General features: G+C 38.5%; 1 protein-coding gene across 1 annotated transcript in view; it reads left to right on the top strand.

Annotated features, from left to right (window-relative positions):
• The first annotated feature begins 854 nt into the window (after positions 1 to 854).
• nonC (serine/threonine-protein kinase Smg1) overlaps positions 855 to 12,930 on the top strand; it is a 148,446-nt gene continuing 136,370 nt past the window's right edge. Inside the window, exon 1 of the mRNA XM_034975147.2 lies at positions 855 to 7,701. Coding sequence (XP_034831038.1) covers positions 955 to 7,701 — 6,747 coding nt within the window. The 5' untranslated portion in view covers positions 855 to 954. The remainder of the gene's footprint in view (positions 7,702 to 12,930) is intronic.

Genomic DNA, 12,930 nt, shown 5'->3' with positions numbered 1-12,930 from the left:
GGTTTCCGTAGTAGTAACTAAGCTAGCTGCCGTATCAATACCGTCTGTATAGCTAGCGCGCGCATATTCACTAAAATAAAACCAGTTTGACTTTCATGAATATCGTGAAGTAATCACAACCTTAAGTTCATAGCAGCAAAGTTTAATTTGATCATTGACATAGGTCAAACTATAGTGGACGCCAGCACGAATAGTTTGCCACAGTCCAGTTAACCAAAAACATTTCACGAAGATTGATAAACCAAAGAGGACCTTATCTCTATTACTCTAAGGCTAACTGTAATAAGATTGATAGATCACAGTGTAATGGACAAGTACTTGTGCAGTTAAGCCTTAGCGTAATAGAGATAAGGTCGGCTTTGGTTTACCAAGTTCTTAGTTACTAAGCCGGTAGCCAATAACCGCTCCTTCTCAGCTTTCAGTGAAATAAAGAAAGAGAAGGCATAATTATTGCGTTTCTAGTAACCAAAAACCAAACAATGCATTGTCAGTTGCCAGTTGGCAGCGTTGCGTTGTCAGGTGGTTCGTCATAGATGTTAGCTGAAAACCGTTGCTAGCTACGACAATAACGCTATGGTACGCTATAGGCACAGAGTACATTGAATATGCTATAGGCACGGCATCGGTTTTCAGTTAGTTAAGCTATAGCGGACACAATATGTCTATGACACACGTAATTATATACTCTTCAATAACTCATTCGATATAGTAGATAATCTATGGGTATAGGTATCTGTGATTCGAAGCATAGCACAGGTGCTGACCCAGAGCCATAAAACCAGTTTAAGAAAACAAAATAACGGTGCTGACAACTGACAAGTGACAAGTGTCATGTGTCATTTTCTGTTGGAAAAGCGTTTGCGTTTGTGTTGTGTGTCCAAAATTTGGCTATATTTTCCTTTTAACTTACGGAAATGTGTTTTATAATATATCTTCCGCATTTAAACTTTAGTGATGCTATCCACCACAGCAAATAGTAAAGTGAAAAGTTCGAGATTACCGGAGAATATCGACAACTCTGATCGGGACGATTTCGGTCATGAAAACACAACGGACGATAAGGTCAGAGGTTATGTTGGTTCGTACGATGGCTCTTCGTCGTTCGGAGGGCCTCGAGACCCGCGCTTCCGGCCTCGCGGCCGCGTCACGGAGTTCCGCCACTCGCGAGGCGGCGGTCGGGGTGGCCCTCGGGGCCGTGGTTGTTTCCCGCCTCGACCAACGTTTGAGCGCGACGAAAACTCTTACAAGTATCACGAACCGCTAGGATCGACTAACAACGATAGCTGGTCGCAAGGAAACAATAAATTCTATGATAGGTCTGACTTGGCAGTCAACCTGCCCGAGGACCCTCGTATATCTAAGCTGTTGCGTCGTCTCTGCGCTGAGACTGATGTCGAAAAATCCTTAGTTATTTGCAGCAAGTTGCAGGATGCTGTCATGCTGCCAGAAAACGCGCGCTATATTCGAAGATCTTATGATATCCTGGTGGAATCGCTGTTAGATGTGCTGTACGATGCCCCCAGTCCGGAAACTAAGGAGAATGCAGCCATAGTGTTGGGTAGGATCGGGTATGTCATGGGCCCTGACTATAGGAAACATCTGGATTGGGTTTTAGCAACATACTCTGTGCACAACACTTCAATAAAGCACTTGCTCATACTCTCCTTCACGGAAACCTTTCAGATCGACCATCTGACACCTTGCTTAGGAGAGTTTCCGGAAATAACATTAGAGAAGCTCCAAGCTATTATTGAAGCTACAGACTCGGCCGATGTGTTCATGGCAGCGATTAATGCTATGATATTAATGTCCAACTCCTATCCTGAACACTTTGCTAATCATTTTGTTGACACCGTAGACATATTGGTAGGTTGGCACGTTGATAATGCCCAACCTAATAAGATCAAGGAGTTTGCTCTACAATCATTGTTCAAACTGAGCCGCCACTGGCAGGCGGATGTTGGCTTTTCGGTCAATTTACTCAATCAATTTGTAGAAGACATGGTGGCTTACTGTCATGACTTGGATACCAATAAAAGTGACAAGGATGGAGATGCAAACTCCCATGAAGATTGCATGCAGAAAATTGCATCGTTTTTAAACGTTTTCAACACTGTTGTTAAGAGTTTAGGGACCCTTCTGAACCCGAATGTGTCTCAAGTAGTTTCATGGACCTTCTTAACGGACTCCCTTTCAAAAGTTCTACAGGTTATGACGGATGCTCTAAAAGAAGATGCAGATTCAGAACTTATTCTTGCAGGTAACGAATGCATAATGTTGCTTATAAAGTACTTACAAATGAAATCAACTGCCTGCCTTTCCTCCCTGTTCGCTTTGATGTCTATGGAAATGAATACTTACATGCGAGCAGATGAGGCACTTTGCCTGAGCATTATAAGCCTTATATCAACAGCAATAAAGGAAATTGCATCAAACTTAACATTGGAGTTCATAACACAGATTATTGGGCCTCAGTCCTCGTTGCGCCCCTTACGCTTCTCGGAAAGCATTCAGGTGCTAACCAGTGTTATGTCTATTTACAGTAATCTACTCAATTTGAAGAACATACCCCTCTTACAAGAGGCATACAGATATGTTCTTACGGATATGCAAAATGCCTACTCAATAATATTGCCACATGTACAAATCATACAAGTTGAGTACATTGAAGAAGTGAGTAAAAATGATGCAGAGAGGAACATTATCTTTTACCTTCAATGTTTATCTGAGTTGGCTAATGCTAGTAATTCTATTATTGGGATGTGGGCTTTACAGCCAAGTATCTTAGAACTACTGGCAATAAAGATGTGTCCACATGATGAGATTTTGATGAAAGAAAGACCTGCCTTGCAGTATGCCATACTGTACTTGCTGTATTCCCACTGTAAGAAGAATAATCACTTTATAGCCTCCAGTGATCTTGTGACAAACTCTCAACAGCGAACTAATGACCTTTTTGGATTGTCTAACCTTACTTTAGGAGAGGTATCCAGTTCCAGCCCTACATCTGGTCACCTTGCAGTCATACTGAACATACTTAGCATTGTACTCGATGACCGAATGCCTAACGAAAGCTTAACCCTTGTTTTAAGTTGGTTATCTGATATATTCTGTCAACTGGACAAATATTTGCCTATAGTCAATATGTCCAAAAGTTTTTTGGTTCTACTAACAAATATGTTGGCACTAGCACACAGTTTTGACAGTAATATAGTCTTGCTTGTGATAAAGAATTTCCATTTCTTACTGAAGAACAAGAATATAGTTTGGAACATGCTTCTTCTCAAAACTATAGCAGTTGTATGTATATTGCACATTGACAATCAAAACAGAGCGGTGGCCAGATTGTGCAAAGAAGTTCTGTTTGAACTTCCATGGGACATAGTTCAGCAAGAATTGGACAAGCAAACTGTAAAGATATTCACCAGCCGCAAATTTACTCACATGGTTATCAATTGTGACACCAAGATAAATTCCTTCAAAGAATACCTGATGAAAGGATCTTTCTCTATGCTTCCCAGTCATCACTTCAAGGCAATCATTAACTGTCTCACGCAAGTTAATCTTGACGAAAAAGACTTCCTGCTGGACATATTCATATCTTCTTGGCCTATACAGAGCTATGATGCAGATGAAAATAATTTAAATTTCTTCAGACAGTGTGTATCAAATTTCTCATCAATTTGTGTAAATTGGGCGCTCTCGGAATTAGCGCACACGTGTATATCCTTGAAACTACGAACTGTACTCGGTAAGCCTCAAGAAACCTTTACTAAGATAGAAGGAACCTTGAAGGGTGTTGCAAGAGAAATATCTTCTAGTGAAACAAAGTATGTGGCTGAAGAACATAAAAAACTATTAGAGGTTTTAACAGCAGAACAAGTTAGATCGCGCTGGCTTATCGAATTTATGATGTTCTTGGAGAAGTACACTTATAATGCTGCAGAAGGTACGGCCACTGTTCTTCCGGCAGTTGCAAAACCTGTTAAGACATTTTTCCACACCAACTGGCCCACATGTCGAGAATGGCTCAATAGAGTGCGTCCGGCAGCACTCGCTGTTAGTGTGTACGGAGGAAATTATGGCGCAGCGATTTACCACGCGTCATTTATATTGCAAAATGCTGCTAATTCAAGTTCTAATATTGACATAGAGGCTATAACAATGAGTGTATCTCGAGCTCTAATAAAGATTAAGGAGCCAGAAGTTCTGCATGGCCTTTATGTGTGGACAAAACAAAAATTCGACCTTAAATTCCCATGGTTAAAAGGGGCAGCCGAACAAGCGAATGCACGCTTTGAATTGGCCACTGATTATTACAAAATGTTATGCAATGAAAAGTTAAGTGATGATAATGATGAAACAAAAATGCCTCTTCTAGACAATAAAGGGCTTAAATTTGTAAACGAACAAATATTTGAAAGTTACAAGAATATTCAAAGTTGGGAAGATATGGAAGAGTGGAAAGAAATGATGGAGGGAACTGGATATAACTCCAACTGGGAATCATTAATGGATCTAAAACAATTTGATGAAAATAATGATATTCCTGATTTAAGCGATTGGAATATTCTTAATCCTAATGCTACCGAAATTTCAAAAAATATCTCTTCATACCAGAGTCTGTTTGACAAGATAGAATCAACATTGATATGCTCAGCGATGAATTTGTACAACAAAGATTGTGATGAGAAATATATGGTTTTACTGAACGACTGCGAATATTTGTTAAATAAAAGTGCAGAAGAGCTCGCTAGAACAAATGCTACACACTTTCTCAAAGATGTTGCTGTAATGCAGTTAGCCAATCAGGGCTTGTTAAATATCGTGAAAAATGGGAAAGCAATTACTAACCCGTTCAAACCATCAGCACTGAAAGAAAATGTTTACGGGACAGAAATGAAAAATTTGACACGTGTTTTATGGTGGCACCAATATTTTACGAAACTCAATATGACAGAAGAAAACGTGTTTTATAACGAATGTCTACGACTGGACGTCATCAGAAGTGCAAGAAAGAATGCCAACTTGCTGATGGCCAAGAGAGAGCTTCTTAGGCATTTTAAAAATAATCCAGCATTCCAGTTGTGTATAAATGTTAACAGTTTGGAAGAAGTCAGCAATGTCCTGCTCTTGTCTAACAATACATATGATCTTGATATATGGACGCTAAATAATGCCAGTGCATTAGCAGAACTGTGTAAAGTTACCTATGCCAGGGAAGATTCGAAAGTGGAGGCTATTAACCTATGTGCAAGTATATCTCTTGGGTTTTCTCAAAGACTAGCAATGGGAGAGCAGAGCTATGAGCTACGTGAAAAAGGAACGAGAATGTTATTGACTCTGTCCAAATGGGTGCAAAACGAAAATGAAAATATTTTAGACACTGACTCACCCCTGATGAAATTAATTGCAGCTCTTCCAGAAATTGGTCTGGTGGATAATAACATTTCTGAAAACGTTATTCCGCTAACTGACTCGGCTGTTGGAAAATTGTTGCAGTTTGGAGTAAATCAATGCCCCGGCCTAGCTAAGGCTTGGGCGAATTTCGCCGCTTGGTGTTTCAGATGGGGCCGCAAAATGGTCGAGTTCAGTTCTAAAACTCGGGAGCAACTCACAGACAACGATAAGCTTCAGATCGAAAGTGTTATGATCGGGTGTTCGCCGCAGGATTTCGAAGCAGTGTGTGAAATACTATCAAAAACCAAAGCGACATGTGATGAAGAAGATATCGACTGGAACGAAATTAATACATCTGAAATGATCGAGAGTCATTTACGTACGGTCCCTTCGTTAAACAACGCTTACCCCGAACATCTCGCTTTGCTGGTTGATATCTGGCGACAAGCCCAAAAAAGAGTATTCTCATATTTCGAGCTATCGGCCGATGCGTACTTCAAGTTCTTGCAATTGATATGTGCTTCTGATTTTATCAATCATAGCGGCGAAAATGCTGTTGTCAACGCTACCCTGAGACTGCTTCGGCTAATCGTTAAGCATGCTATGGAATTACAAACCGTCCTTGAATCCGGTTTGGCCAATACGCCTACTCAGCCATGGAAAGTTATCATTCCACAGTTATTTTCGCGACTTAATCATCCAGAAACATATGTGAGAAAATGCGTTTCAGACTTACTGTGCAGATTGGCCGAGGATACGCCGCATCTTATCACTTTCCCCGCAGTGGTAGGCGCCGTAGAAAATGAACAGAACAGTATAACGGATTTACATGTACCGAGATCGTTTTTGTCTAATGACGACGCCGACAGTGATGATGATCTAGACATGGAGGATTCGGCTAGCGACAAAGTTGTAAATAATGAGCTAAATTCTTGCTTCCTCGACATGGTGGAAACATTGGCTAAACAAGCCCCGAAAACGATTTTACAAGTCAAATTGTTGGTAAAGGAGCTACAGAGAATAAACTTACTATGGGATGAGTTGTGTCTAGGCACACTTGTACAACATCATTCGGAATTCAGCAAGCGTCTCACTCAGCTGGAGGCTGAAATCATTAAGGTGAAGAACAACACAAATTTGACGCCCGAAGAGAAAGAGAAACTTATTAAGGAAAAACATCGCATTATATTCGAGCCCATCGTGTTTGTTTTGGAGCAGCTCAATCAGATAACCTCTGCTCCGCCCGAAACCCCACACGAGACAGCGTTCCAGACCAAATTTCAAGCTATCATTGTTGATGTAATCGACAAGTTGAAAAATCCAGCTAATCCCGAAAAACCGCAAGAATCTTGGGCACCGTTGAAACAGTTGCAAATTAAGCTCCAACAAAAGGTTAATAAAAGAACATCTTATATTTTAAAAATGTACGATATAAGCCCCGTGTTAGCCGATATGAAAAATACGGTAATAACCATGCCCGGTCTTCATACAAACCAACGTACCGTTAGGATTACGATAAAGTCTATAGAGAACAACGTGGCTATTTTACCGACCAAGACGAGACCTAAAAAGTTAGTGTTTTATGGATCCGATGGCAAATCTTACACTTACCTGTTTAAGGGTCTCGAAGATTTGCATTTGGATGAGAGAATAATGCAGCTGCTATCAATAACTAACACGATGTTAGCGCGCGACTCTGAGAACAACAACAACCAGACATACAGAGCTCGTCATTACTCTGTTATCCCTCTCGGACCTCGCTCGGGTCTGATTAGTTGGGTGGACAATGTGACGCCTCTATTTGCATTGTACAAGCGCTGGCAAAATCGCGAAGCAGCCATGCAGTCGGCGAAAATAAATAAGCCTGTAAACGTCCTCCGACCTTCAGAACTTTTTTACAACAAGCTCAACCCGTTATTGAAAAAAGCCGGAGTGTCTACGGAGAATAGGAAGGAATGGCCTGTGTCGATCTTGAAGCAGGTCTTACAAGAGTTATCGTTGGAGACTCCCAATGATTTGTTGGCTCGGGAGCTGTGGTGCAGTAGTGTGAACCCCGAGCAGTGGTGGCAAATGACGCGTCGCTACAGTTACTCTGTGGCCGTGATGAGTACCATAGGTTATATTATCGGTTTGGGGGACAGGCACTTGGACAATGTGTTGGTGGACTTGACGTCTGGTGAGGTAGTGCATATAGACTATAACGTGTGCTTCGAGAAGGGGAAAACCTTGCGTGTGCCGGAGAAGGTGCCGTTCAGGATGACGCCCAACTTGGTGACGGCCCTCGGGGTGACAGGAGTTGAGGTAAGTTCGTTTATTTCTCTTTTATTTTGGACTTGATTCCGATTCTGTCAACTAAGAGTCAAAACTACAGTCTACAGCCACAAACGATAGCAGGAATATAATTAAACCTATGATTACGTGAAATTATTAATTTTCGGTGTAGGAAAACATAGTGAAGGAAACCTGCATGCCTTAACTCTCAATCTGAGAGGAGACTCTAGCTCCGTTGAGGGTTAGCGATGGGTTGTGATTATTTCAGCACGGAGGTCTTTTCAGTTAGTTTTTTTATACAATTCCATCACAGTTTTTCGTAAATAGTGCTACGAGTAAATTAGTAAATACTACCTACCAATACAGAAATAATGGCAAAGTAATTAGTGTCAGATATCGGAACAGGTTCTATTTCCGTCTGAAATAAATTTGTGTTGTGATATTAATTTTGATAATATTTTAGTTTGTGTTTGTATTTGAATAGGATTATTTTTCATTAAAGCGCCATCTACCGTCTATCGGGATCTTGGGGTAAAACTAACATAGAGGGCACTAAGGCAGCATACATGTTAAGTTGTAATTTTTCATTTTAGATCTAGATGGCGTACCTTGTCTCAATTTTAAAAATTCTGGCTTTTCCATTATGAATTATGATACAGGTTGTACCTTGAAACTACGTCAGTCGCGCGCGGTAGTGTCTGGTGAGCGCACGTATCGCCTTGGTAAAGTTTTTTCAATCTACCTACGTAATGCGACAAAAATGCAAAGTTTAGCTCTTATAACAGAGCCAAATACGGTTAATGGAAGTGCTATGAGTGTAGAAGAGTTTGAGAGCAATGCTTTGAATTGTGGACAGGAGTTTGAGTGTGGAGAGTCAAGTCAAAAGACTTATAAGATGGCTTTAGTTTCGAGTGCCAGTGTGAGACCTACAAAAAGGAATTGGAGTGAAGACGGAGCCCAAAATGATGAGCAGAATGGCGAGAATGACGGTGAGTTTATTGTTGTGCAAAGGAAGACGAAGCGATATTCGCGAAAATATGATAATGATAATCATAGACGAAATATAGTCAAAGAGCCGGTGGAAAATATTTATGAAGTGTGTTTAACGTCCACTGAAGTACTACCTAAGCAAATAGGCTTGGTTAAATTATTGAAGGAGGAAAATTTGGTGAATATAACTAGTATTAAATACAGAAGCCCGTATAAAGTATTTATAAGGTTTGAAACAAGAGAGGAAGCTGATAAGTTACTCAATAGTGAAAGGATTATGAATTTAGGATATAGATGTCATTTGACAAATGAAGTAAGTTATTCTTATGGCACAGTTAGATACCTTGAGATTGAAATAGAAGAAAAAGAACTACTAGAAACTATTACATGTCAATCAGAGATTATCTCTGTAAGAAGGCTCAAAAAGATGACAGATGATGGTAAGTGGATAATTAGTGAAACTGTTCGATTTTGTTTCAAGGGTTCTACTTTGCCGGCGTATGTCTATGGATATGGAGGAAGATTTAAAGTAGAACCGTATATTTTTCCGGTTTCACAATGTGGAAATTGCTGGCTTTTCGGGCATCTGACACGGAATTGCGCACAGAAAAGTAAGGTGTGTCCCAAATGTGCAAAAAACCATGAAAATTGTGATATTGACAGATATAGATGTGTGAATTGTAAGGGAAACCATATGGCGTTTAATAAGAGATGTCCAGTTTACTTAAAAGAAAAACGTATCCGTGAAATTATGAGTAAAGATAACTGTACATACAAAATGGCGTTGTCTTTATACCTCAATGATAAGAAAGACTCCAGAAAAAATAATTCTTATTCTACCGCAGAAAATGAATTTAAAAGTCAAGAGAGGACACATGAAGATGGAAATACTTTTAATGAAAAGGCTGAAGAAACAGAAGAGAGCGAAGATGATAGTTCAGAAGAATTTATATTGAATACACCTTTACATAGGAAACCAAAAAATAAAAAAAATAAAAAGAAGACACGGAAGGCAGAAAACTCACAAAACTGTTTTGAAGAAAACGAAGGAAGAACTGAACAGCCATCTGAGGAAAGTAACATAACTAATGGGGATACAAAGGAAAAACCTAGATTCATATCTATTTTGTGCAAAACTAAGGACATTTTGCTGGGGGAAAAGTCGACAGATGAGAAGATTATTTCAGTAGTGAAACTATTTTTTGAGTGGATAGCATCATTTATTTGTGAGGTAGTAAGTAACGGAGAGATGATTAGTAAATTCTTTAACGGTTTGTTTAATGGGTAGTACAACCTTCAAGAATTTTGTGATTAATATAGCGCAATGGAATGCACAAAGTGTGTCACCAAAAAAGCAGGATTTGGAGTTATTATTAAATCGCGAAAATATCCACATTTGTATTTTGAGTGAAACTTGGTTAGAATCAAATAAATTGTTTAAACTTAAGGACTATAATATTTATAGAAAAGACAGATCTGATTGTTATGGCGGAGTTGCTATAATAGTACATAAATCTATAAAAAGTCAAAATATCCCAATTGATGTCAGTAATCCAGGAATTGAAATTGTCTCGGTAAGAATTTTAAACTGTGAATGTTTAAAAGTTGTTTCATCGATATATTGTCCATCATCCGTTTTAACATCACAAAGTGACTGGGATGATATATTTTCAAGGTTCCCGAGTAAATCAGTATTGGCGGGGGATTTCAACGGGCATCACACAAATTGGTCTTGTAAAAACGACACTAGGGGATCTCAGATATATGATGCATCATTTGACAATAATTATATTTCGTTAAATAATGGTGCGAGCACAAGGATCAAATTAGTTAATAATATTCTACAAGCCACTTCACCAGATATCACTTTTGTTACTGCTGATATTGCTGTATATTTTAAATGGCAAATCACGAATGAAAATTTAGGTAGTGATCATATTTTTATTAAGTATAGTTTGGAGTATGGAAGTAGAGCTACTTTTGTAAAACAAAGGAATTTTAAGTTAGCCAATTGGCAAGAATATCGACTTGCTTTAAAGAATAGTTTTGATCAGCCACCTGAAAGTCGTAGCTGTGTTCAAAGTATGTATGACTACTTTGTTAATGAGATTAATCACGCAGCTAGCAAAAGTATTCCCATGAAAAAAATATGTGCGGATCCTTTAAAAAAATTTCAGCCTAAACCCTATTGGGATCCATCACTATCACGCGCTATAGCTGAACGTAGATTAGCATTGAAAAATTTTAGGCGTAATCCTATTCCAAGTAATTACGATAAATTAACTTCAAAAATAGTAGAAGTGCGACGATTAATAAAACGTGCCGCAGCTAAAGACTGGCAAAGATATTGCGGAGAAATTGATGAAGTTACAGATAGTCCGACCATGTGGCGTAAAATGCGCTGGGTTAAGGGTGTAAGAAGCAGTCGTTATCAGGCCCCAAGTGACAAAAAAGAGGAACTTTTACGTTCTTTAGCTCCAGATTTTGTGGAGTGTCCGCCGCCTTTACTGATTTCTAATAACCCTACATTGGAACAAGATTTTTCAATTAATGAATTTCGGCATTGTTTAAAAAAAAAGGACACTGCCCCGGGGGATGATGGTGTTACTTACTCTATGATATACAATTTGCCTCTAAATGGTAAGCTGTATTTACTTAAAATTTATAATCTAATTCTTGGTCAAGCTTCTATCCCAGAACAGTGGCGTAGTATTAAAATTATTCCTATTCCTAAAGAAAATCGAGATCCTAATTTAACTCCGAAGTTGAGGCCTATTTCATTAATTTCATGTATATGTAAAATTTATCATTTGATGTTAACGAAACGATTGGAGTGGTTTGTCGAAAACAAGAAAGTAATACCATCATCGACTACTGGTTTTAGAAGAGGTCAGTCATGTATGGACTGTCTGACCCGTCTTGTGTCACATATACAGATAGGGATGTCAAAAGGTGTTTCCACACTGGCTTGCTTTTTAGACATTGAAAGTGCTTATAATAATGTCCTTATTGATAAGCTAGTTATGATTCTAGATAACCTAAAAGTGGGTGCAAAGATATGTAGATATTTATGGGAGTTTTTAAGTAAAAGATACCTAAAAATAGAGGATGACAGTGAAAAGGAGACATCTTTTATAAGGTGGGCTAATAGAGGATTAGCACAGGGAGACCCTTTATCTCCTCTGCTTTTCAACATAGTCACTTCTCAAATATGCACAGGAATAAAAAATGTAAATGTTTTGCAATACGCGGATGACTATGTTGTTTATGCACAAAATGATAACTTAAGTGTTAGCAATATTAATGTACAAAATGCTCTCACAAATATAGTGGATGAATTGGAACAAATTGGTTTAGAATTGTCATCTAGTAAGACTAAATATTGTGTATTCACTAGAAAAAGAAGAATAGCCAATGTTACATTAGAAGTTAATGGTCTTAGGATTGAATATGTAGATTGTCTCAAATATTTGGGAATATGGATCGATAAGTCATTACGGTGGAGCAAGCATATCAATGAAACTAGAGAGAAAACGATGAAGACCTTAAATTTATTAAAAATATTAGCAGGCGCGTCGTGGGGGTTACATCCTAAACATTTGAGACGATTATACATTGCATTAATCCGTAGTCGAATTGATTATGGCTGTTTTCTTTTTGATAATGCAGCTGAAACACATTTATTGAAGTTAGATAGAGTACAAAATGCCGCATTGCGTGTTATTGGTAGTTTTATTAAAACTACACCAATTCACGTAATGGAATGTGAACTATCCATTCCTCCACTTTATTTACGTCGTCAGTATTTAGCTACAAAATACTGTTTGAAAGCTAGAGCTCAGTCTCATAATACTACTATTGATTTACTAAAGGAACTATCCAACTTTTGTCAAATAGCTTATTGGGAGAGGAAGAAACAACCTTTATTGGTTAAAGTCTATAATAATGTTAGGGAGCAGAAAGTTTATTCATGTAATCCTCTTCCTATGTTTTTATTAAATACTTGGACATCAAAAATTGATACAAATTTTATATCTACTGAAATTGAAGACGTAACAGAGTCTAAGAAGAATACTTGTAGTAATAGTTTAAAATATAAAACACTGGATATGTTACATACTAAATATAATGGGTGGCATAAAATATACACAGACGGGTCTAAAACCAGTGACGGGCTTGGAGCAGCTTTTTTTGATCCTGGTCACAAGGTGAAAGAAATGTTTAAAATAACATCCGATATCACAATTATGTCCACCGAGCTCTTTGCAA

The sequence above is a fragment of the Maniola hyperantus genome, chromosome 14 (assembly GCF_902806685.2).
Source record: "Maniola hyperantus chromosome 14, iAphHyp1.2, whole genome shotgun sequence".
Taxonomy (NCBI): Eukaryota; Metazoa; Arthropoda; class Insecta; order Lepidoptera; family Nymphalidae; genus Maniola; species Maniola hyperantus.
This window is presented reverse-complemented; position numbering and strand designations above follow the sequence as displayed.